Source organism: Accipiter gentilis, chromosome 13 (assembly GCF_929443795.1).
Source record: "Accipiter gentilis chromosome 13, bAccGen1.1, whole genome shotgun sequence".
Taxonomy (NCBI): Eukaryota; Metazoa; Chordata; class Aves; order Accipitriformes; family Accipitridae; genus Astur; species Astur gentilis.
Genome location: NC_064892.1, coordinates 30,313,732 through 30,340,588, shown reverse-complemented (window position 1 = coordinate 30,340,588; position 26,857 = coordinate 30,313,732). Strand labels below are relative to the sequence as shown.

Genomic DNA, 26,857 nt, shown 5'->3' with positions numbered 1-26,857 from the left:
AAGAGGAGATTTCCTGCATTGGAAAGATGACTTGTCACAAAACATTTGATTTAAATTTGTTTCATGCACTTCCATGCACTCCTCTGAGAGCATCCCACTCTTCATGAGTCCGGCACATAGAAGGCAGGAGAGACCTGAGCCTGGATTTTCGGAATGAAGTGAGCTCCAGCATTCAAACTCGGGGGGTAACATGGGGCAGAACACGAGCTCCTTCTCATACCAGGGCTATGCTGATCAGTTTTAGGTTCGTACCACACATTTTAGGTTTGCAAGCTGGTTGGGAAATGGGAAAATAAAACCGGTATTTAATTTTGCATGACAAGTTATTTTTGTTTGGGTTTTTTTTGACCTTCCAAACCACTAACCTGGATTTGGAGGGAAAAGCAAACTAAAAAATAAGCACCATTTGTTTAAAAATGGTAAAGTAAAATTTCACTTTTTCAAAAGGTACTCTTCAAATCTACTTTTTGATCCAAATATTCCAAAATTTGTCACGACATTGCAAATAGTTTCATCAAACCATTGTCGGATTGCCATGGAACAAGATAACAGCTAAGCGTAACTCAGGTGAATGAAACCTCTTGCCTCCTTTCCAACATCCTCCTGCCTTAGGTAAAAATCTGTGTTTCCTTGAGGAAATATCTCAATAAATTCATAGATGTGAATTCTGGGAAACCAGGGTCTTTTACAGTAAAGTGTAAATGTGAATTGCCTCCTTAAATAGCCTTTGAGGACAGACCCTGAGTTCTTGCTCTGACAAAACCAGCAGAATATCATGTCTTCTCCTATTACCTTACAAAAACCTGAGCTCCTTATCTTCCAGTTCATTGCAGCGTTTTGTTTGCTGTGTGTCTCTGAGATTTTAATTCCTCGGTATTAAATCAGATGCGTTATTACTGCACAGTGAGATGTGTCGGTAGATATTTAGGATCAAATTTGCATACTCTGACATCTGTTTTCCTGGGTGCTTTATAAGCAGTTGAGTAACGTGGTGCCCAGAACATCACACAACTGGAGATAGGCTGAACCTTTTATCCTAAGTGGAACACTGCTCTGTCAGGTGCGTTGGAACAAAACATTTTAATCTGTGTGCTTATGACATTTGCGTTTCAAAGCAGAATTTCGAACATCATGGTTTTCTTAATTCAAGCATAGCTGTACCTAATGGTATCATCTTCAGAAATCACTTCTTGCACATAAGCTCCTTTAAAATACCACATCTGTCTTATTTGCTGCAGGTAGCTAAATAGTTCCACCATCTAACAAAGACTTCTCTTTATATCTGAATATCTGTTTTTTAAATATTTTGAGCAAAGGAGACATAATATCTGCAAGTTTTGTACAATACCCTGGAATTTACCGCCCTTTTAAATACAGTGTTTCTTTCTGAGCACAGGGAAGTTGTTCATGTGGTTTTCCATTTTAAAAAATATAATTTGAAAAATTGAGAAACTGCTTTTTTTGCCAGGCACTGTATTATCCCCTGAAGAGAGAACAGATTGGAAATTTAAATAAATAGATGGCAGTTACAGTAGAATGAACTAACCGGGGATGCATCTTGTGCAAGATTCAGGTAACATCAAGCCTGACGATCTCAACCCTTGCACATCGTTTGAAATATAAACAACAATTAATTGCTTGGGAAATAGGCTATTTCACTGAGAAGAAAACCACGCTGCTTTCATTATCACTCTGCACTTGAGAGCCAGGCTTGTGGAGCGCTGCAGAAGCGGTGCCGTTATCCGGAGAGGCAAGTCTCACACGGAAAGGATCGAACTCAGTGCAGGGCTATGTCAGAAGGGGAGGCAAAGCTGAGATCCTCTGAACAAATCCAGTGAATGCCGGGTTTAATTGCTGCTGAAAGACTCCAGACCTCTTTTCTTTTTTTTTTTTTTTCTTAGCAAAATCTTTTTTTTTTAGTAGTATATCAGGACAGAGCTCTACCACAGACCTGTTTCGATGCTTTAGCGTCAAATCTGTTCGCTCGCCCTTCCCGTTTTTAGATCGTCGTTTTCTCCTTCCTTCTTCCATATGCTGCTGACATCTGCTGTGACACAATACATCTGGCTCCGAGAGCCTTGCAGAGGGGCTGCGAGCAGGCACGGTGCGAGGGCAATTTTGTCTGCTGGCAGAAGAGCGTAAGGTGGGTTCAGCTATCGGTAACCCAATTCCCTGGGCACCTCCCTCCGACAGCCGGCAAGAAGTACGCTCGCTGTTAAGTGTTATTGCTAAAAGTGTCCTCCCTCACCTAATCTGTATTGTATCAATGCAAATTTTAAGGTTTTAATATAAACCCACTTGATTAAATGTACCGCACGGCAAAATGACTCAAGTTAATTACCGTGAACTGGGAAATCGCAGCTCGCCGATCTGAAAGTTTGTGGTGTGATTTTGAGAAATAGGGAGAAAACTCAATACCCTTGTAATTACTTTTTATTGGAAATAATGGCATCAGCAGGATAAGATAATGGATTTCTGTGTCTCACATGTAACACCCACCTCTGGAAGAATCTTGCGTGATTTAATTTGGAAGAAAGAGTTTGATGATACGGGGGGGGGAGGGGGGGAGAGAGTACCTTTTAAGATACCTTTTAGTAAATGTATATGCATATTTTTATCAAATCCAGTTTCAGCTAGTCATTTATTACATAACTGGAAAAGTTTCTTGGTTATAGCGTACAGTTAAGGCTATTTAAGAAATAGTAAGGTGGATATTAATCATTCTCTAAAAGAACCCTTTGGCAGTAAGAATTTGTATTCCTTGGTTCTCACTTATTATGCACTGCCACTGGGTTAAAACTGTTATTAATCCCAAAAGCACCAGAGTGATGTGTGTGTTGCATGGCACAATTATATAAGGTATTTGAGCAGGGAAAAAGAAGGTGAGGCTAGTAGACTGAAGAGTTGTGTTTCTAGGTCAGTGGCAGGCACTCTGTGCAGGAGAAGCTCTTAAGCCAAGAGAAAAATAGGTTGTCATTGTGACACCAAAAGTGGCATCTGCAAATTGTTCCCGATGCACAGGGGAGCTGGGCTGAACCTGCTGATGAGAGAGGTTAGTAAACCTTTTCCCTGACCTGATTCACCCGCGGCAGTCACCCGCTGTGGTGTATTATTTTTCTTTGTATCGAATGCAGTGCTTGCAGTTTAGAAATCTTCGTTATAGTCTGATAAATTATCGAATGAGAAGTCAGATTAACAGTAACCTTGGCCATACATCCTCCCCTGGCTGCAGTTATATGGAGTGAAGAAGTCTGCATCCTGAACTGGCCTCTTCTGCTTTCCTCTAATACCAGGACTGGGCCCAGTTTGACAAACTGGAACTGGAATGGGATCGTCCGAGCAGCTCCAGGCAGACCTGAGGGCAGTGTAACCGCGAGCAAAGGGTGAGCAGAGTGAGTAGTGCTGAGCAGGTGGGGACGAGGCAGGGGACGCAGCATCGTCCTATGGCACAGCTACTGCTGGCGGAGGACAGGCTGTCGGTCAGAGGCAGAGAGATGGGCTCTGTCCCGTGACTCTCGTCCCCCCTCTACATGCTCTGTAGCACAGTCATCCTCGGTGCTCAAAAGAATACCTTCGAAGGGTGTTTGGTAACTGGATTTCTACTGGTCAGGGCAGAGCTTAGCAGAAGGGCACACCTGCCCCTTCCCATCTTACAGAAGGGCTAGAGAAAAATGAGATCATTAATGCAACTCAAAACATAAGCAGCCAGCACGGGAGCTTTCTAGGTGTAGTCATTAAGGTAAAAAAAACAGCTCTGTCTTTTCAGCATCTCCTTGCAAGCCTAGGAGATTGCATTAGGGGAGCAGGATCAGGGACAAGAGATAGTACGTGCTGACTCTGGACACCACCATGGCCCATAGGACAACACTGGAGGATTGCCGTGATTTAGACAGGCTCCGAGTGTTGTGTGGATCATCTCAGATACTTTTCAAACCTTTGAGAAAGCCCAGGGTTGGGAAGGTACTAATAAGGCTAAAAGCAACTGTAGCCCAGTGTTTGATCTTGTCCTAGCTAGAAGTCCAGCATACAACGTCGTTCTAGAAATACAGAAATATAAAGTTAGCTATATTGGCAATACATCTATAAATGTAAATATGATAGCAATAAGAGTGTTTGAATCATAGAATTGTTTAGGTTGGAAAAGACCTTTAAGATCACCGAGTCCAACCGTCAACCTAACACTACCAAGTCCACCACTAAACCATGTCTCTAAGCGCCACGTCTACACGTCTTTTAAATACCTCCAGGGATGGTGACTCCACCACTTCCCTGGGCAGCCTGTTCCAATGCTTGATAACCCTTTTGGTGAATAACTTTTTCCTAATATCCAATCTAAACCTCCCCTGGCGCAACTTGAGGCTGTTTCCTCGTCTTACCGCTTGTTACTTGGGAGAAGAGACCGACAGCCACCTGGCTTCAGCGTGATGGATTAGTTTATCTCCCTTCTAATGCCTAAGAGGCACCGTCACCCATGTTGTGAAAGCACCTTATGGAGGTGCTTAACATTGAAAGATAAATAGTCACAACTTTTCAGATTGAGCTGAATTCTGTCCTATGTTACACCAGGGAAACTCCCTAAGCGGAAAGTAAAATCTCTGTTTCCAACGCTTTTTCCCAGTATACCATTTTGTAGCAGTTCTTGTCATAGCTTTTTCTATTAAAAAGTTTGTTCCAGTTGGGGTTGCTTAGAGGTGGTCAAATTACAAGCAGGAAAATGCAAAACATTTGTCAACAATTATTCCTTTTTTTTTTAATAGAAATATCCCCATTGACAATTTCCCAGTCAGCTCTAGGGTTGCATTTTCTTTTCCTAATATTCCATTTCATCTAAGTTGTGAGCTAGGATTGAAGTGCCAAATATCTTCAGTTATAAGAGGAATTTGAAATATCTTATCTCTAGCGGCCTGTGATTCGCTCTAGCATCACCTGGAAATCTCTACTGACAGACACCCAGCAAACCATCCTCAATGGACGGGTAATATTAAAACGACACAGCGTGCATCGCAGCTTGCGGTATGACTGAAAACCCAACACAGGTACACGAATGCCGAGTAGGTGTTCTGTAAGTGGTGCACTTGGGTATCGGTTGGGATTACTCTGACCAAATGTAGATATCTGTTGCAGAGATGTCTGTCTATGAGCAAGGGTCACCCCAGGCTCCCTTCACAGCCGGTTGAGGGAAGCGGGCACTTTTAGGGCACAGTCCACCTCACCCTCAAATGAACACCTAAAACAGGACTGATGAATTCATCCGACAAGTGTCCATCTCTTTCCATTGCCTGTACCGGGACCCTGGAGTTACTAAATCCAATGTTGACATAAAGGAGACGAATCCTACTTAATTTGCTTAAAAAATGCTGTAACTTGGAGTAGAAAAAAAGCTTTAAGTGCGAGAAATAATTTGCCGTGCGCTCATTTTAAAAGAACAATTACATATGGGAAAATGTCTTATATAAAGGAATTTATTTTAAGAGTATGTTTTTAAACAGTGTATATTTATGTGCATCCTACCGCAAGGGAATAATTTTGAACAGAATTAGGAGTTTTGTTTTATTTTTTTAATGAATGGCTGCAATCATAAGGCAGTTCATGATCTGCTTAAATTAGATTCCATTGCTGCATTTCTTCTACTATTTATCTACTAAATAAAAAATAAATGAACAATCTGGTATAGAAATCTGATTTTCTAAGTGAACCTCTGATTGCTCAGAAAGAGTCACTGCATTCTGGATGAAGAAAATTAATTCACGGTGAGTTACCTTACGCCAGTCACTGAGTAGTCAACTTAAGAATATAAAAGTTAGAGATGAAGGTGAAATAAGGAAATTTTAAAACTGTAGAGAAAAGATTTTATTAATTAATGTGCTCCTGTTGTGCATATATTACCCTCTAGCATTTTTAAATGTATCTTCTAATTATGTAATGAATGAAGATGCTGATGTTTACCAATGAAAGGATTTTTTTCCTGCTAGTGCAGAGCCATGAATTAACTATAACCAGCCCACAGACCTCTGCAGCTCCCTGGAAGTATAGTACGTTGAAATCAGGTTTTCAGCATGTCCTTTTAAATGGGTTGAATCTATGTGGCAGAAGGATGGTATGTTTATGAACATCCCTTACAGACACCAACTGCGCCCAATAAAAACAAAACGAGGGCAGAGGTGTTTTAATTTCATATAGAGACTCTATAGCAAAACAACACACAGACATGTACTGGGGAGAGATTAAAGCAAGAAAAAGGGAGAATGTTTCTGTGCAACTGATTTTCCTCATGCATCTCCGTGAAACATTTTTGCTGGGTTCTGCACACTGTTTCTTCCCAGGTCACGGTGTACCTCTTCAGAGGTACTTCTGCGTATCATTTCTCCCAACTTTGCCGTTCATGTCTTGACCTAGATTGAATGGGATAATTTACTCTAAACGGTGCTTCAGTGTTGGGTGATAAATTATATGTGATGATATAGATAATGATGTCTACATGGAAAAAAGAGGAACATTCAGCTGTAGTTACTCTCTACTCACAATCAGCCGCATCCTTGGTGTTAACAGGCTAGTGCCATCCGCAGGGTGACCTGACTGTACAGACTGTTGGAAATTGCATGCTAACATTGCCAGAAGCCATTACAGGTTATTCTTATTGACTACTGTAATTATAATAAACATTATGTTCCAGGGATGAGTTCTTGGCTGTACTGGATCCGTGACATCCAGCTCCCATGCATTTCAGCAGGCTGAAGATTTTGCCCAAGCCGTTTGAAGAGCCTTATCCTAGTGTTTTCTTGCAATGAAGAGGCTTTGCATGAGTCTTGTTTACATTTGGCTTTTCTGAGGCCCATATTCAGCCAACCTTACTCATCAGAGCCAGCTAATACATACCTGCCACATACATATCCAGGAAAGCTTGGAAGTGAAATCTAATCCAAGGGGACAATATGGAAAGAAAAGATGCCCATCTGACTCTTCCTCCCCAGAGACAGTTACTTAATGAATGATGATGATGAATCACGTTAATGTAAAGTCCCAACAGATACATCATCATACCAAGGGAGGGTGTTGTTATGCTCTTATTTTGCAAATTTTTTCAGGGATCTTGGGTGAACATGCCTATCCAGCTGTGGTGAGCAAATCCTATTGCTGTAGTTGAAAGCACATTTCAGTTAATAAGATGCTAAAGATCAGGCAATGTAAAATTTATTCTTCGCGGACTGTGGGTGCAGAGCATGTCGCTAGTCTTCTCTGTACTTTAGGCTCCTCACTTTTTAGGGAAGTGATTACTGGTTCAGAATAAAAGCCCAAATCGTCACTTAAGAATTAGTATTTCATTATACTTTGTACATGGAAAGCAGAGTCTTACAAATGATGTCCCACATTTCTGTACCCTGTAACACAGTTGGTTGGGTTTAATATTTTCCAATTTTCATTTTAAGCGTCTTTTGGTTATAACTGTACTACTCCCCACCATAACTGTATACCTTCTCCTGTAGAAAGGTATACGTACCATCTAAAACATATATGTAATGAAATCTAACCAACAAGGACTAGATGAGATGTTTAAAATGATTTGCTGGGAAACGAAAGTTTCATAGAATAAAATCCTGGGGAAAAAATGAGATCGAATTGCACAAAAATGATTCCACAGGAAGACACTTTGTTGTAATAACATTTTCTTGCAGTTCAGCCTAAAAGGACTTAAAAAGAAATGTGTCCTCTTAATCCTGATGAAGCCAGAAGTGTAATGGATGCTGCACTAAGAGTCTTCTGAGGAAGCTGAGAGCACTGTCAGAGGAAAGAAGATTACTTGGGGAGGGAGCGCATGAAATCTAGCCACCAGTTTTGGTGATCATTCTGCAGAGAAATATAACTTTAGTTACCTGAATGGTAAACACAAAGCTGTAATCCAGGTGTTTGCCTGGATTCGTCTGGAATCCTTTAAAAAAAAAAAAAAAAAAAGTAAACCAAACCACAGACAAATAATCCAAAACAAATACAGACACATCATCTGTTCAAAGCAGTTCCTTGTAATTAATCGGTGCTTTGAGGAGGAATTGTTCAGCCTCGTCATTGTTCATTAATTAAGAATGTGATGTTAGCGAAATCTGTTGACAGAAGTACGGCTGAGCCCAAGCTCCAAGACTGAGCTTTCAGCCCAGCAGATTAACAGGGAGATGTTTCGTTTCCTCAGTGGGTCCAGTAACACAGAGGTCTCCTCTCTCCCGCTGTAAGGTCATTCCATATCACTCAACGGCTTAAGGGAGACGTGAAAGCAAGGAGTCAGGGCACAGGGAAGGGGTGTGTTTGTGTGTGCTTTTCTTGTTGTGAGAAAAGTATTAAAATAAGCAGAAGACAAGTCTTGAAGGAAGATTTATGTAGCTTCACGTGGCAGTATTGGCTTCCTACACCTGATAGAACAAAGGACCCCAAAGTTGCCTGAAATGATATACTGCAAGCAGGATTTATGGTGATTTTAATGTGACGTGGAGCAGAAAATGTCTTCTCGGCAGGATATTTATGCCTGCAATTTAAAACCTGTGCTTTGATTGTTCTAGATGATAGCAAGTTTTCAGAGGCCATCACAGTGCTGCTTACCTGGATTGAGCGAGGTGAGGTGAATCGTCGCTCTGCAAACCAGTTTTATTCGATGGTGCAGTCGGCCAACAGCCACGTCCGCCGTCTCATGAACGAAAAAGCTGCTCATGAGCAAGAAATGGAGCAAGCCAAGGAGAGTTTCAAAAATGCCTTAACGGGGATCCTCACTCAATGTAAGTAACTCCTTTTTGTCCAGTCTTGTTGTAGTGATGGTGGTGGTGGTGGTAGTGGTTTTTTTATCATTTTGTTTGTTTGTTTGGGGGTAAGTAGTTGCAATGCAGTCATATTCTACTTCATATCCTATTCCATACTCTATGGCAATTTGGAGGAACAAGGACCATTCCTAAGGGCTTATTTCTCAAGGTGAGCAAAGTTTCAGTAGTTTTTTTATTAATAGACGAAGATGTGCTCTATGCATAATGTCTACTGCTGCGTAGACATAACGCTTCAGGAACGGACCAGACAGAAGCCTCCCTGCTCTCAGCAAAGATCGTGCTTTTGTGGAGAGAAATGATATGCCTGTGCGTTGCAGCTAGTTAACTAGGCCAATTACAGAATAGAGGACAATTAGGTTATATTTATAGCCTGGGCTTAGGTAAAAGGAAGTAGGATTCAGCAGCTTTTAGGGATATATTCACAGCGTACAGGGCACCCCTACAGTAGAAGAATACACTGTACTGCTGCTGGCATCGGGACTGCTTGGCTGATACAATGCCAGTATTAATTTGGCAGATAAACTGCCTTAAATATTTAGTGCTCGCAGCTATTTCCTTAGTACAGATATATAATCAATGAAGTTACCTTAATGAGGTTCCCTCATAAAAAAATAATCGGGATACTTGACTAGAATTGTTCTTCAAAAGGAAAGAGAAGAGAGGAGAAGAGAAGGGAAAGGAGAGGAGAGGAGAGGAGAGGAGAGGAGAGGAGAGGAGAGGAGAGGAGAGGAGAGGAGAGGAGGAGAGAGAAGAGAAGAGAAGAGAAGAGAAGAGAAGAGAAGAGAAGAGAAGAGAAGAGAAGAGAAGAGAAGAGAAGAGAAGAGAAGAGAGGAGAAGAGAGAAAAGAGAAGAGAAAAGAAAAAGAAAAAAAGGAAAAAAAAGAGAAGACAAGAAGAAAGGAGAAAGAAAACTAATTTCATTGTTGCTGGTTTTTAACATGTCTACTCATGGCTGCTCAAGCAAGAAGCTTCATGATACTCAGAAAGGTGGAGCCTGAAGCCAGCTCTCATATGCAAGTTAAAAACAAAACCCAAGACAATTTACCAGATGCAGAACAATGCCTTTGTTACGCTATAATTTCTGAATCACACCGTGAATCTTTACATTAAAAAAAAAGCCCTAAAGGCTTTTCTGCAATATTTTTCTGGTCCCTCGGTGGTCATCCTTCAGAAGTTAGGGCTGAAGGCAGAAGCTTGGATGGACTTGCCTGGGTTAAGAGAGCAGCCCCTGGAAGCTTCTTGCATACATGATGGAGAGCTCAGCATCTCAGAAGACCAATTCACCCCAGGGCACATGTCCTTGTAATTTAAGAGCTTAGATGCCTGAATTTAAAAGAAGGATTCTGGGCCAAAGCCATTTGATTTCTGAGGACATATGTTCAGTGAGTAAATTTTAAAGACTAGTTAATTCCCTTGGTAATTTGCTAGGCAATGTCATCTTCCATCTCAGCATTTAAAGGCAGTGCAAGGAGCAGAGACGCAGGCACCACCCTGGACCGTGCTGTTCAGTTCTCACCAAGGCCTCTAGTTTTGTGTCCAACAGCCAGCCCTAGCATCTGAAAATGCATTAAAAAAAAAAAAAAAAATCCCCCATTGTCAGCAGGCTGAACTTTAGTTAAATCAGTCTAAATTAGCCCGTTTGTCACCAACTGTTGTAGAACATCTGTCACTTGGAAATAGAGATCCCTGTAGTTTCAGGTGGAAACTTGCAGTTTTGGCTATCTGGTTTGTTCCTGTAATGTGCTGAATGCTGAACTTACAAAACAGAAATAGGTCTGGCTTGAAAACATGAGTTTCAGAGTGCCACAGTCACAGCAATGCCTGGAAGAAGAGAGTTTCTGACAGATCTGGCCTAGAAGGACAAGGTCAGCAAAAAAACAGGCTCAGGGAAAGGTGTTACACTCTGTGGATTTTATAAGAACAAATTTTACGAGCTTTGCAGATGCTCCACATTGGTTATTTTATAAACATCATAAACATCAGCCATTATTAGCATTAATGTGTTTTATTAAAATTATCTGCAAACTTGCCACAAACGGATGATGGTTTTGCTTTACACCTGTATATGCCTAAGATTGCTAAACATGGAGACTGAGAAATGAGCTTCCCTTTTTCAAGAATTTTCCGGTATTTGAATTGAACTGAGGAATGTTTTTCACGTGTCCTTTTCCATTGTTTGCCCACAGCCCTGTATAATTGGTTACAATATGTCACTTGCTTTATGAAGAAGTTGAAAATACTAGATGTCCAAAATTGTTTTGTGTGGTCTGTTAAATTCTGCAGAGTGGCAAAAAAATACCTGCTGTTCTGCAGTAAGGATCCAAAAGTCTAGTGTAATGCTGCAGCTCTGTGGCCATTCGACATAAATATTACAGTATTTTGAAAATACTATGTGGCATTCCTCTGTCATGAACTAGGTCAAGATGTCCAACTCCGAGCTGACCATTCTGGGCTTTCTTTGTGGTCTGCAGGGAAAAATAAGCATCTCCAGGGGATGAGTCATCAGCCCGACCTCATGGTGCTCTTCCAGTGAGATGAATCATCCCTTGGAGGTGCCATTTTTTCTCTGCTGCCCATACAGGATTCGCAGGGGTCCTAGCTCAGAACCAGATGTCCAGCTTTTTACATGTCTTGTTCAGAGCAGATTAATCCAACTTACTGTGTGTAGTCTTGGTACAGAAGGACGTAGCGTAAGGGAAGAACTTGGAGTTAGATAGAAATGCCAGCATCGTAGCAGTGAATGTTATGGGGAGTGAAGAAGAAATGTGTTAAGAAAATGGGCTTCAAGTGCACTCACCTGGAACACACGCACTGTCTATGTGGGTCTCAGTACAAAATACTTTCTTATTAATGAGGATTAGTGTGGCCAGAACATTTCAGCTTATGGCCCAACTACTAAAGAAGTAGAGATATTGAAATCCCTGCTACAAATTTCTGCCTGGAGGTATTTAGAAGATTACCAAGCGGATTACCCCTAAAAATTTGGGTCAAGTGTTCAGCACGTGAATTAATTACCTGACCAAGATACTTGTGCCAGGATAATCTGTGAAATAAAGTGTATTACTGCTGTCACGTCACCAATTTACAGCCCCTGATTTAAGTTCTACAGGGAGTCTTAGCCTTGTTATGGTGCTTCTTCAGTTATTTAAGGGATAAAGAGAGAAAAACGTCCATTTCCTTCTTTTTCATTAAATTACTTAGTTTTTCTAGATTTGAATTTCTGCTTAAAATATGGACTGTTTTCCAGGATTTTGAATAGTTCTGTCTTTGCGGTTTGATTTCTGAATTCCTCCACTCTGCTCCCACAGCACAGTTACATGTGACACTGCTCCCTGACTTTCCGTGCATCTCCGTTTCATTTCCTCCCAAAGCACCTTTTCAGCCTAAGGCTTATAGATGTTGATCCTCATGTTTAAGAAAAATGGAAGCCCTAGAGACATCCTCATCGGGATGTTTTTTAGACTCCACCAAAGCTGCAATTCTCTCCTCTGACTTTCTCCTCCATGCACTGTAAACTTCATCTTCCTCCTGTTGAGGTTTCAGCCTATTCAGTGCATTCTCCCTTGACAATATTTTCAAATGTACCTACAGGTGAGTGAAGATCCAAAATCCCATATTCAAAAATTAATTTGACATCTCAAGAGTCAGACACACAAGGGAGTGGAAGTGCTCCAGTATGCGAGTAGATAGATAAACAGCGTAATGAACAGAAGTGCCCCACTGGTGGGTACTGAGCAGTTTATGACACTGACGTATTCGGTCATTTTTGTCAATTTTACTAATGGATGAGTCTTCAAGGGACTTAGGCACCAGGTCCCCATCAGGGTCTATGAATCAGTCTCTTGTGTACCTGGGGGGGACCAGTGGGAGGGTGGGTTTTATCAGGGAGCCCGGCCAGATTACTTCCTTGTGACATGGTAGCCTTCACTTTCATTCTCTCCTTGACCTTCAGGGAATTTCAGTGTTTAGTGATCAGGATGATCTTTTGGAAAGGTATGGTTAAATACCCTGAATGCCAGGGAAGGAAGAGAACTTAAGGCTCCTTCCTTCCAAGCGTGCTCTAAATGGTGAGGTCTGGTGCTCTGAAAGGTGGTATTGACCTTCCTTAGGGTGATTGACAGATCTGGCTGATCCAGAACGATGCCAGCTGGAGGGAGATGTCTCCCTGCCTCCTGTAACACCGCACTGAACAGAGAGGACAGTTGCATCTATGGCACATCCCCGTCTAGGGGATAGCAGCTACGTAAGGCGGTGGCCCTATAGGTATTCCCAAGCGTGAAGCCATTCCCCTGTACTATGTAGGACACCACAGTTGATTACAGATAATCTCCAGGGTCTTAGAACTTGTGTAAAAGGCCCAAGTGTCAAAATGCGGGTCTGAAGGTGTAGATAGATGCGTGGTTCAACCTACAGGGCAAGCTGGAGTGTAAATCTGCAGAGTCATTTATTCCAGTGTAACTAATCACAGATGTGTCCTTACCTCCTGCTGGACGTGAGGTTGCTGGAAATGGAAGCCGGTTCCCAGCGACCCTGGGATCCCTTTGTGCATTAGCTGGCATCAGGGAGAAGAGATGTGCTGCAGGTTCTCACCCTACCTTGGCAAGCGGTAATTAGCTCATTGACTCTCAGTAAGCAGTTTCTGAAAACAGAACGTAGACCCCCTAAATCACTTAGACATGTTTAGAGGTTGCCATCCTGAATTTCATTCACAACGGCTAAGTGACAACCCTACTGTTGGCATTAGGCAAGCCAGTGGCAATCCAGTGTAGCAATCCCCAGCACTCAGTATTCAGGGCCAGTATACACCAGTAGGCCACCCTGATATTTCCAGGGGACCTTGTGGACAAGCTACATACTGACACCATTTTTTTCCGTTTGAGCTACTAAAAATCATGCCATCATAATAAGCAGTAAAAGCAAAACTGTTACAAAGTTTAACGCAATTTATAAGCGACAGGATGCAATCTTCAGTAGTACTGCTGGAGTATTTGTAAATTGTAAAATAGATTTTTCCACTAACTAAAAAGAAAATGTTGGGATCTTTTTCTTGGTACAGTTCTAATTGTGGGCAGGAACCAAAACCTTGCAGGTTTTGGCCACTTATGAACTTTTAAAATACAAGGATTCATATCTGTGGATAAAAGTGGCATTATTAGTTCTTTCAAAGAAGGAAAGAGACAGCATCTGAGTGACTCCCTACCTTGCCTGGACAATAAGCTGACTTCTGAGAGGGTCAGAAAAAGCAATTTTCATTATGTCACTCCTGTACCTTTGCCACAAAAGCCATGGTAGTGGCAGAGGAAAAGCCATCTGTATGTGAGTGGTATCCCAGCTTTGCAAGGAGCTGTGATTGGAGTGATAGGCTATGGTGCTCTGAATCCAACAGCTCCCATGTAGGCACACTATGGTACTATGCTGACACGGGTGGGGAGGCACCCGGAGCAACCGGAGTATTCGGCACCATCTAAAGCAAGTGCACAGCAACATCAGCCAGAATTTTATGACAACTCTACCTCCCATTGCCTGCTTTGATTTTTTGAAAATGATCTCACGACCTGAACTGCATAGTCCAGTTCCAGTCATCGTGTAGGTATTCTTCCTATCTTGCTATCGAAAGAAACTAATTTTCACTCCACAGCTCAATATACAGGGTGCCTGCCACTTCTTTCTGCTGCCAGTAATCTTGTTTCCTTCCCTGTGCTCTTGCATTGCGTGTAAAAAACCCAAAGAGATACTCATCTTTCAAGAAGTCCTAAACCCAAAGAAACCTGGAATTATGAGACTATGCAGTTTACTTGCTTATCTTGTTGCTAAGCATCCTTAGCCCTTTTATTCGTGACACAGGGTATGAGGCTAGATACACCTTGGAGCTGATTCATTAGGGCTGTTCATTCAGAAGAAACAAAGATTTGGGGAGAAGACTGTGTGTCGTGTGCCCCTCCTTGGGAAGGTCAGGATTGTCGCCTCGAGTTTTCTCTCCATTCCTGCTGAAGGACTTCAGTCATGTATTAGAGTACTCTGGCTTTTTTTCAAATAGCTGGTAGGTATCAGATATAAATTTCCTTCCTCCCCCACCCTCCCCCAAAATAAATTGAAGTTAAATAATTCTGAAGGGAAATGCATTCTCAACAGATTGAACAAAAGTCTCCTCTCTTCAGGTTTGTTCATTTACATTCTCTGATCTCTCTGGATATGATTTAATCTGTTTTAACATTATCAGTGTCTTCACAGATAGAATCTGAATTTTTAATATAAAAAAGGAAGAAAAAAAGTTAAAAATCCTTTCTGAGCTTTCTTCAAAAAAGGATTGGGATCAGTTTTGTTTTTCTCATTACAGGTTCACTTCAAAAGTTGCTCTCTTACTTTAGAAAAGGTAGAATTTACATTGATATGATGGTGATGATTACTAATATCGCCAACTTATCTGATTTGCTTTAAATTCCACACTGCAGTCCTTTTTCCCAATAGTCCTTCACTTTTTAGTTTATTCTCTTAGTACTGAAAATGAAGCCAGTTTCATTACAGATATTGAAAGCATGCTGGTTAAAATTCTCTTAGCAGTCAGACTTTTTATATACCTTCATGCTTTCCGAGTATTCTTTCAATTGCTCTGCATTAATAACAACTTTTAAAAGGATTTTCCTGCTCTTTAATTGTCCAGTCTTGCAGTCTTTCTTTCATTTTCCAGTGACTAATTCAAAAATATAAGCTTACTTTATGTGCAATTTTTAGGTCATCATTAAGCTCTTTGTGAAAGAGATTGAGTCATATAATGTGTTTTTACAGTGCAGCCCAAATCACAGTTGGTGTCATAGAATGCCGCTATAATACAAATAAAAACATTAATCATTCGTGTCATTAGTTGCCACTATTACCTTCTACCTTGATGTATTTCTAAAAAAAAAAAAATTAAATACAAAATAACCCCCACAATCCATCCAGTCCCTTTTGATTAGCTCATTTAGTCACTGTGCTCTTTGCTTGCTTCTGTACTGATAATTTATCCAGTAAAGCTCAGCTGGGTATCTCTATTCTTTTTTACTTGTCCTCCCATTTTCCATCTCATGTACACAGGTTCTTAAAAGCATTTCTATCCAGGATGCTGTGGCAGTGGCAGAGATGAAAGACTCCATTTCTATTTTAGCTTGCGTTCTTATAATTCCTCCCCACTTTCTGGCAGTATAACTCTTTGTGGTTGCAGCCTGTAGTGTTTCAGATAGCTTATTCCTTTGTGCTTCATTTTCTTTGAATTTCTTCGTTCCTTCCATTGTCTGTAGCCTTCACTTCACCTAAAGTCAATAGGAATCTTGGTATCGATTTAAGCGTGGCCAGAATTTCAACAGAAGCTCTTCTCCTGTTATTTTTAAGACTTTTTTTTTTTTTCTTTTTTTTATGAAGGCTATTAAATATGCATGGTGTTTTATAGCAAAATAAAAGCACTGCCTCCAAAGAGATTTCAGTCTAAGGCCCCATTTTGACAACTCACGCCACTTGCCTGGATCCTGCAGGATCTCCTAGATGATGAAGCAAGGTTCAAAGCAAAGAAGCATGTGCTTGAATCACATGGAAATCTGTGCTTGGTTTTGAGCTGCCTGGCTGAGTAGAGTTGGAGGTAAGGGCCTGATGCTTCACAGAACTGAACTGTAAATGTTGTATGGAAATGAACAATAAGGGATGAGAGTAAGACACTGGAGCTAGGAAAAAAAGATGGAGGTTTTACCCAAAAGGTTTTCTGAGTTGGCTGTGCTTATCGTGTGGCCTGCACATCTAAAACTGTTCAGGCTGCTTACAAGTGAATGAATAAACCTTGTAAATATTAATATGAATCACCCTATGCAACTATGACTGGTTGAAATACTTACTCCCTTCCATAGGCACTAGTCTTGGTTCGTGTCGAATCACTGGATTTGTCCCAAGTGGTGTAGTTCGTAACGATGACAGAGATGTTATGGGGACAGGAAAAGAGTTTTGGAAAGGGATGGACTGTGTGGGAGGGCAAGATGGACACACACAGGGTGCAGGAACAAAAATACAGGAGAAAAATGAAACTGGAGGCAGTAAACAAAGAGAGAAGAGGACAAGTCATGGCAGGCAAGGGAACATAAGGCATGGCAACAAATGGAGAAGTAAATGTTCCCACATAAGATGTGTGAGACGATTTTTTTTTTTGGATTGCCAGAAAAGACTATGGCTGTTGAAGCCTCCTCTTTCACCTCTCTATTCTATTTCAGCAAAAGAAACCGTATTATGCCCGAAACAAACATAGCCCTCCTGATCTCCTAGGAACATTCTAACCTGCAAGATCCCTGGACAATTATTACTTAGAGAGAGTCCCTTCACTTGGTGGGACCTGCCTGGGTTCAGTCACATTTATGATGTTCCTTCATCTCAGAGTTCCCTCGGGGTTCTTTTTTTGGACAGGCTTACCAAAAATAGTTGTTCCTACTTTTGCTATTTTTAAATCTGAGAACTGAAGAAAAGGTCTGCCTAACCATAAATAACAATGAAACAGCTACTTCAATGCAGTGCATTGGGGATGGTTTATAATCTCGTCAAGCTGATGAAGAAGGTAGCACGCATTTAGTCTTCCTTTGAGTTAGTAGAGTGGGGATGTGTGTGTATGTGGGGTTTTTTTTTGTTTTTTTTCTGGATGTCAACACAAAGTCCATAAAGTCTGTTCTGTAATATAAGATGTTGGCATTAACAGAGCAGGTACTGTACATTTGTACGTGCCCTACTGTGTTGTGCTGGCCTGATGTCAGGTTCCTGTTTGTTGAGAAATGACATGGAGGTGAAGTGGTCTTGTTGAGTCCAAGTGATTTATCACATGGCATGGAGCCAGCACTTGCTGTTACACCAAGCTGTCAGTTTCTTTGTTGTAAATTAAACCACATTTCACAACCTAAAAGATTTTCAAAGCTTATTTTATAGACAGATTTTCTAGCCATGCCTTGCAGGGCAAACTGGGCTCTCTTTAATCAGAACGTATGTTTTTTTCTTTCAAAGTTTAACAAGGAGTGTTCTTCCACTTCTAGAACTATTAATTGTTGATATACATATGTCAGACAAGTTACTGTGCAGGTTTCAGCATAAATCCTGGAGATGGGGTGGTTTCAGTATCCCTGTAATGCTCCTTCATTCACTCCTCCTCGCTGGGTTTCTTAGCTGAAAGAAGAAGAAAGGAGGACAACAGCTGCTGACACTGAGTTTTGATGTTTTTCGAAAACCAGGGATTATAATTTGTGCTGTGGTATAAGTATTTTTTTTTTCGTCCTTCATCTGTGCAGAAGAATCTGCTTATTGTAGTATGAAAAAATATTTCTTCCTGCCTCACTCAGGTGTAGACCACTGACATTTACTCGGCCTCTCAATAACCCACGCGAGCACGTTGGCTAGGACGAGTCTGAGTCAGAGGGAAGAGGAAGGGGGATCAACCATCAACCCAGGCACACCTCCTCCTGGTCTCAAACACTGTAAGCCTAGTCAAAGGGAAATGTAGAAATAATCTAGTGAAATTTAGGGAGAGGACGCTTAGACTTGTTCCCCATTCTTTCTAGTATTCACGTAGGTGAGACAGGTTAGACAGAAGATGAAAACGTCCTTCTTCCTCTGGTAAACCTCATAACTGCTCTTTGCCACACCAAGACCTCTGCATCAGGACAAGAGCAGAAAAGGTGAGACTGTTAGTAAAAGATGACCCCACTGACTCTGTCTATAGGATTAAATTAAGCTGAGCTAGGGCAGGCTTGTCCATACTGTAAGAAAGTTGTCGCTCCGGGCCAGCTAGCATTTTCCCACACAGTGCGGGTACAATTTAGAGTTTGGTGCAGACCAGGTGGTTTCCCTGAAAAGCATCTTTTTGGGGAGAGAGAAGGTTTGCTGCTGCAGGGACCCTCAGCATGTTGTGCCAGTTGGTTTCAGGGAACGAGTATGGTCCCTGGCTGGTTTTGGTCGTTAGTATAGATGTAGTTGTTGGCAGTAGGGCAAGTTGAGGAATGGCAGCCTTGCAAGCTTGACTTCCCGCACAGCACAACAATTTGGGAGATAAATCGCTGGAGGCACCATTCTCTTGGTCTGCCAAAAAAGCTGGAATTGGGGGATATAATAGAGAAGTCCTGTGGTTTTCTCTTTTATCATGCTACGTCTTAAGAGTACGTCTCAAGGAACCTACAGCCACCCAGACAGCAGGCAGACCAAACGGTAGCCTCCTCTTCTCTGATGGAGTTGCAGCCACGATTCACCTTCTTTTTGACACCTATGGATTTTTTCTGTTGTTTTTTTTTCTTCTTTAAAAAAGAAAAAAACCAAACACAAACACAAAAAAAACCCCAAACCCAAAACAAAACAGGGGTGCCATTTATTTGTGGCAGATGAGTCATTTTGCATAGCTGTCAAAATTTACGTCTTCATTATACAAATCTGTAATGGCATTTGCTTACGTATGCAGCCGATGACCAGCAGTATGCTTTACTTTAGGACCCATCCCGTGCATTATCTGCAGGCTTCTCCAGGATGATATTTCCAACTTTTATGTTTTCCTACTCTGCCAGTCAATGGCAATTGCATCTGTTTCTCCCTCTGTGAGTTGGGTAACAGGGAGGGGCTGCAGGTTTTCAGCTGTAAATGCGTGAAAGGCAAATTCTTTTCTGAAAGTAAGCAGTATCGTAACCAAAAGACAGAGGGTTTGGCCCAGATTAATTAAAAAGTTATATGTTTCTTTCATTACTCTGCAATCTGCCTACCGTTTCTCTTATTGATGTCACATGTCATTTGCTTATGTGCAATTTTAGCCTTGGACTCAATGCTAAGTTCTGTTCAGTACGTCACCAAATGCCTTTCAGGACTGTTGCCAAAAATATTCTCTTTCCTATCCAAAACTGACCTGGGGACTCTAATTCTTTCACTTACAGCTTCTAGCCTTGACTACTGTAATTCCTTGGTTTGCTGGGCTTGGAGCCAAATCGATTGGCAGACTCCAGCTTAGTCAGAATTCAGCAACAAGGCTTCTGACCCAAACCACGCCAACTCTATATCCTCCCTGTGCTGCGAATCTATATTTGAAAAGCATGTTATACATTTACTGTAACAGTTTCCTTTACACTGTAATTTTATGGGTGGAATTTTTCTTTTACCCTGCGTGTCAACTGTTGCATTCTTACGGAACTTTTCTGAGCTAAATTGCCACATATTCTACTCTCGCACTTACCATAATTTAGTGCAAAGCCCTTTTCATTCTGTGTCCCTAATTGGTGGAATCTGAAGTGAAATTCTACATGAGATCTGATTATTTTTTTTCTACCAGCAAAGACTTTTGTTTTTATTTTAACACATTGTGTTTCAGTTTCCATTTTGTTTCTTTTTTTATTGTAAGGCATTATAAAACATTTGGTTGCTGGTGTTCTTTATTATTACATACAAGAAATCAAAAATAATCATGTATGCATAACAGCTGATAAATGCAATAAGCAAAGGCAAAATGGAGTACTTGTCTCCTGAAGCCAAGAGAGAAATTTCAGCCTTCACTCAATCATGTATTTAAAATAGCCTGCTTGATAAATGTAATGGAGGGTAAAAGTGTTCTCTCCACCTCTTAATCTACAGATGAGGCTATACTTTGGTTCTCATTTATTCTGTTCTTCTCTGGTAGTATGAACTTCAAATATCCTGTGTCAAATATTCTCTTGCCCTGGAGATACTCTATCTAGTTTTCCCTTTAATCGGTTCTTGTACGTAACTTCTGCAGGCATCATTTAAGGGATTTTTGTTGTTGTTGTTGTTGTCCCTAGTTTTTACGGTTGTTTTTACATTTATGCTTTATAACAATAGCCTATTCAGGTAACGTGTTTTATGGCAACAGAAACTGAGATTTAAACTTTCCTTTAAAATGCTGACTATGAGCTGGCACCTCTAATAAAGTGTATTGTTGTTACATCGCATTTGTTAAACATTGACACTTGCATATCACTCTAGGCTTAGTTGTTTGGGTCTTTTTGGTTATTTATAACTCAGCAGAAAAACAATTAGATAATAATCCTTTGTCTGAAACGCGCCACATAAATTACCAGCTGCAGAATAAGTCGTTAGGAAAGATGCAATTATTTACATCCTGTAAGTTGTATTGATAGGAAAAACAATGACGTGGTATGGATCCTTCCAGAACAATGCAGTTTTTTAAACCCTAATTTAGTAAGGAAACAGCTTTGCATATGGTCAATGAAAATTTGATATAGCATAGAACTTACCAACAGATGTTTCACAATGAATATTTCATGTTACTTAATAATTCTACTTACCAGTCACAGTTGACAGTACAGTGCATCCTGGAGTTCAAGGTGCCTTAAAGAGGTAGATATGATCTGTTATTTCATTTTGGACTATTCTTTCTGGAGATCAGGAAATAGTCGGAAAGCCATGGTCAGCAGTGGGACCGAGAACAACTGTTTCACTCAGATTTTGCAGATAGCAGCCCAAAATCTGGGGCCGCTCTTTGGCCAAATCTTACCCAGACATGGGGGGAAAAATGAGTTAACTGGAGAGTTTCTCAGCCGATACGAACTCTTCTGGCTTCCCCTTAGGGATGAATCTACCATCCTTACGGGCTGTGTGTTGCTGGATCACTTACCCATCCAAATTTGATCCTGATCAGGGGTGTGTACAGTATGTCTCGTCTTCCAGTTACCCAGAGCACAGGAGTTATGCCAGCTTTAGGATTCCAGAGTGTCTGTGGGAGAACAAATGAATCTTGATGCAACATGAATTAACCTACGAACAAATGTGAAGTGACAGAACGGGTTTGTGTTGGATTGCCATCTCATAACACATGACTGCAGGATTTTGATGCAGTACAAAGAGATGAGAAGACACTTTCCTGGACTGTCAAACCATGGCCTTGGCTTCTCTTTAGCTCTAACATAATGCTTGGAGACCTTTTAATTTGGGTGTTACCTGTGGGAGTATGTAACACTTCATAGCCTAGAGAGCTGTGTATATTGAAATTGCTGTATGTACATTGACACTTTCTTTGAATACAGACTAGTGGGATGTTGGTCTTTGATATGTACTAATTTAATATTCTCCTCTCCATTTCCTTTTTTTAATTATCCCTAGCTGCCTATTGAATAAAGTTTCTCCAAATGCCTTGATTTTTAGCATCTAGTACTCATAGTATCCTACCTCCTTAATTTTTTTTTTAATTCCTGAAAGTTAGGTAAGTGAAGGACATCCTTTTTCTGCTCACTTCGTCTACTGCAGTTATGCAAGAAAAACTCTTTGACGTCTTCCTAGCTTGTGTTTCCATTGAGGAGAGCTTCTGAAATGATCAGATAATGACTTTTGATAAATCTTAGCACCTGTTCACCGAATGGAAATGAAACACTTTAAAGTTCAAATGTTTTTCAAAATTCGAATGATCTTATTAGTGGAAAATGGCAAACCAGCTCTTCCTCATAGGTTTGTGAATCTTTTCTACTTGAGTTTCCACTTGCAAACTAAAAACAGATTGTTAATTAAGCAAGATTTTATGAGCACCTGGGTCATCAACAACGATAGTAATTAAATTCTAGCCTCAGTTTCTATACACACAATAATAGAGTGCTTTAGCATTTTCAGTCTTTTCAAATTAATTGAATAAATATACACAACATAACTTCCTTGATACATCCACCCTTCACTCCAAGCAAGTTCTAATAGGCTGAATTTATCACATCTGCTACTAAAACCTGAATGGGTCACAAATGGATCAGATCATCCCAGTAGCTTTAAGGCACCTTCTTTAGTATAAACTACATATAAGTATTCATTTTAAAAGACTACATTTATTTTCTATGGCTTTAGAAGTTAATTAACCAGCCCTGATGACTGCAAAGAAAAACTTCCATGTGTGGTTCAAAATATTGTAATCTTCCTGAATGTGAAAGCAGCCTGCAACAGTGGTAAAAAAAGAGAATAGAAGAAATATGCTCCTAATCAAGCGAGTGGGGTTAACTTTCAGATCTAGAGGTGAACGATACATTACTAGGTGAGCTCACCATTTTAGGAAAGATGGGTTGTGATGTATAATAAGATCCTCCACATCTGTGACTTGAGAGGAGGAGAGCAGCCATCGATCAACTGGATGAGAGGCCAGACCAGAGGCATTACAGCACTCCTGCCACCATTTCTCGATGAAAGAGGTGGGAGGGAGATGCTGCAAGCTGCAGCTTTACAAAACAGTGGACGTCATTTCAGCCCAGGAATCTAAAGAGATAAATAGCCAAGAACCTTGTCAAAGAGTTGAAGGATTTTTCAGTTTGAGTTCATAGGTCGGCACAGCTGCTCTCTCAGGAGCACAGCCCAGGTCATTTGTAGAAAATCTGGATTTCTTGGGGTCTTGCAGTTAACTGTGCTGGGATTGAAGCACCTTACGTCTTGGTCAAATCATTTCTTAGCAGGTCACTGTTGTGGAAGGACAGTGTTGCTTGTAACTGATGCGAAGAGAAAGAAAAGAGTGTTGGGAGAAAAGTTTCTGATTTAGGATGAACATGTAGCTAAAAACTTGAGGATCTTAATTGTCCTAGATAATTGACCGAAAGAAATATGGATGTCTGGCTTCAGAACAAATTCATTAGAGTTGAATGAGGGAAGCCCATTTCACATCTCTTCTTCATCTTACATGTACAAAACCGCGACTGTTCATGCACATAAACATACATAGGCCACGGACAGAGGACAGAATGATCTACCGCAGGTGAGCCCGTGTATATTAAATAGAAGTGAAGCTGCGGCTACAGCTACAGCATTAATGTACGGTTTAGCCCTACCTGTCGGCTGACAAATTCCCGCTGTCAGATAGTCGCCCTCCAAAGCAGTTAGGCTTTCGCGTTTTCGTTTGCACAGCCTGCTCATCTGTACGCAGCTGCCGCAGGGGAACGTGTGTCACGTTTACGCCTCGAGCGTCATTTCGGCAGCCGCACACGCAAAGGCACGTGGCTGCGCAGAGAGTTGTAGCAGCCATCACGGGGAAGGAGCTGCATGCGTGGTTTTTGGTACATAGTTATCGGTTGTGTAGGCTAAAGTTATGGAGACAGACTTGAAGGGAGACATCTCCAACATTGGTAAAATGTAAGTACAAAAGACACATCATTGGATGGATATTGATGATGTTGTTTCAGTAATGACATCATCCATAGACTCCTAGTGTCTTTGCTTTGCTTCTCTATAGTGATCACAACATAAATTGCTTGTCTTGTTTGACTTCCTTGTTCACCAAAGTTGAGCAGATTGTCGCCGTTTTCAACGCTTCTACCAGACAAAAAGCTTGGGACCATTTCTCGAAAGCCCAGCGAAAGAACATAGACATTTGGCGAAAGCATTCTGAGGTTGGTGATTTTATTATTATTTTCTATCCATCATCTCACAGCTGGATTGACACAGAACGAGTGTGATTGTAGCTGGACATAGTGTATTCGGCAATATTTACGGCTACCGTTTTAGCTGTTAATCAACTGGCCATTATACAGTCTCATCTACAGCATGAATTGCTCCCATTGCTCTCATTATGATAATAGTCATTAAATAACATTGAGAGCAATGTGTTTTTATTTTTCATGCAAAATTTGGGAAATCATTGGAGGATTATATTTGCTATCTAAAATAATGAACTGAAGTAGTGAAATTAGGAACAATATTTTCAACTAAGGATAGAATTAAGAATTATTTCTGAAAAATATCTTCTTAGGCGTCACCGTGATCTGTTTTTAAAAGAAGTATTCCATAGCACAGATTTATTTTTTTTTCTCGTTGTGCCATTATATGGTCATTACAAGATGACTTTGCCTGGAAATAAAATAGAAAATTTCTTTCCTAAGTAATGACTTAAGCATATTAAGTCCGGAATTATGACATACTCCTTCCCATTTGTTTCATGTTTATCTTTAAAAAAGTAGATACATCACTTGTATTGATTCTAAGTATTATGCTTGCAAAGAAACCAGTATAAATGTAATCATACTACCACACGAAGTTAGCAGTGTGGGACCATGCATGTGTGACTGTCATAAGCATGAGCAGAGGAAATGGAATTCTAACTCCCCTTGCTGCGAGTGGCAGCAAAGGAAGCGCTAGACCTCATCCTGTGTTTTGGTCATCCAGCTTTCGTTTTTAATTCAGTATATACGCTATGAGCCTGTATTTTAAAAAGTAAGTACCGCTGTCTTTGTTTTCTTTCTTTCTTCTTCCTTTTTTTTTTTTTTTAATATGAGCAACTTGCATACAGTTGGTTTACCTTCATGTAGTACAGTATGTTGATTGTTACTATCACAGTCCTCTAAATGATTTTTCTCTGTCTCAGAATAAAAACTTTAGAAGGTAAGGTGCACTTATTTAATTATTTTGTAGTACACTTGTAAAATAAGTGTTGTACACTTAGTTTGAGAAACACTAAAGTGCTGTGATATAAATCATTTGGATAACATTTTAAGTGCCCATTAACTAATGCTAAATTACAGTTGAATACCAATGGCACTAAATGTAACATCCACATGAATACCAAATGAATTTTTTATTATCAGTGCTATTATGGTGAATACCAAATGACTTCACAATAATGGGACACTTAAAATAAAATGTTAGCATAATTTATTGGTACAAACTGTATTTTGCATTTTGTTCACAAATATTTCATATAAGTAGTGGATGAAGCCTGTGTTCAGTTGAAAGTTGGGAAGTTGGGATTTGATGTTTGCCTTATCTTTTAGAGAAGTATGAAAATATGATTTGCTAGAAGATTATTTCAATTATACTAAGACCATCCCTTCTTGAACTAACTTTCTCTTAAGGGATATGGTGTGTCATTCATTTGCTGGCTTCTAAATCTTTAATAAACTGAAATGTGTAAGAGCTGGACTTTCCAGAAATGTTAATTCACTACTCATTTTTTCAAATATTATTGCCTTTTATTCTTCTAAGAAGAGGACAACAAAAACAATTCAAAAACATGTGAAGGCTCTCGCTAAAGCAATATATTTCAGAAATGCCTGTCTTTCAGATGTGAAATATGATGGAAATGTACCAAATGGCATCTTTGATTTGAATCATATTTTCTAACGGTGACATTATCTGCTAATCTGTTTAGTTGCCTGATCACCCTCCCTTTTTTTTCTGAATTTAGGAAAACTTTGCTAGAAACCCAAACCCCGAGCAATCACTCATACACATAGACATTCTCCATGGAAGGTTATTGGCTTTGCTGATAATGTAGGCATTGATGCATCAAGGACGTTTATCCCCTAAAGAGGGAGTAAATGTAAGCGCATGTCTGCTCATGTATGCAGTATACTTCCCCAGGAAAAAATGCAGGTGGCCTTTTCCAATAAGGAATTAAGCAATGCCTTGCTGATTTCTTCCAGAGGTGCCTCTGAATGCATGAGGCACTGGTTGACAATTTACCTTTTTAATCACTTTTTTTAAAATTTGAAATTATTCTCATGTAACACACCCACTAATTAGACTCCTTGCCTTTGCTGGGATTAGTGGACACAGATACATTTATCAGAATATTTGAGATGTGCCGATGAACCGAGGGTACAGCTCAAGGGGAACGCCTTCCCTTTTTTCACACAGTCCCTCTCTGACAGCTTAGTGTTAATTGTGCAGAGCAGCGGTCGGACTCCTCAATGCTGTCTCCTCCTTCCACGCGACTCTTCCTTGTTTCAAAGATTTCAAACCACCTCTTGGGGAATTAAGCTCTTTGTCGGCAGAAAAATTAGCTGTCTGCGGACTGAAAAGGCCTACACTAATCACGGTGCAGCATCCCCGTGTTACACCTGACAGGATTATTAGGACAAAATAGAGTCCTCTCAATCTTCTCGGCGCTGCCGTTAAAAAGCCAGCCGCTACACCCGCGCCGGCTTTTCTACCCCGAACAAAGACCTGTCTAGACTCCCCCAAAACCCACCTGCCTGCCCGTCGTTTCCCCCGTGAGACGTGGAGGGGCCGCCTGCCCTTGCGGCGGTCACCCAGAGACCGGCACGTCTTGTCGGATTGAGACGCAGAGATTTTCAGGACGGCGTGATGGGGCTG

General features: G+C 40.7%; 1 protein-coding gene across 8 annotated transcripts in view; it reads left to right on the top strand.

Annotated features, from left to right (window-relative positions):
• The window catches only part of ENOX1 (ecto-NOX disulfide-thiol exchanger 1), a 378,564-nt gene that overhangs the window by 288,324 nt on the left and 63,383 nt on the right, over positions 1-26,857 (top strand). For all 8 annotated transcript variants that reach the window (XM_049815788.1, XM_049815782.1, XM_049815789.1 and 5 more), the window contains 2 exons: positions 8,547-8,759; positions 24,050-24,156. In XM_049815788.1, the coding sequence (XP_049671745.1) occupies positions 8,547-8,759; positions 24,050-24,156 (320 nt within the window). The remainder of the gene's footprint in view (positions 1-8,546; positions 8,760-24,049; positions 24,157-26,857) is intronic.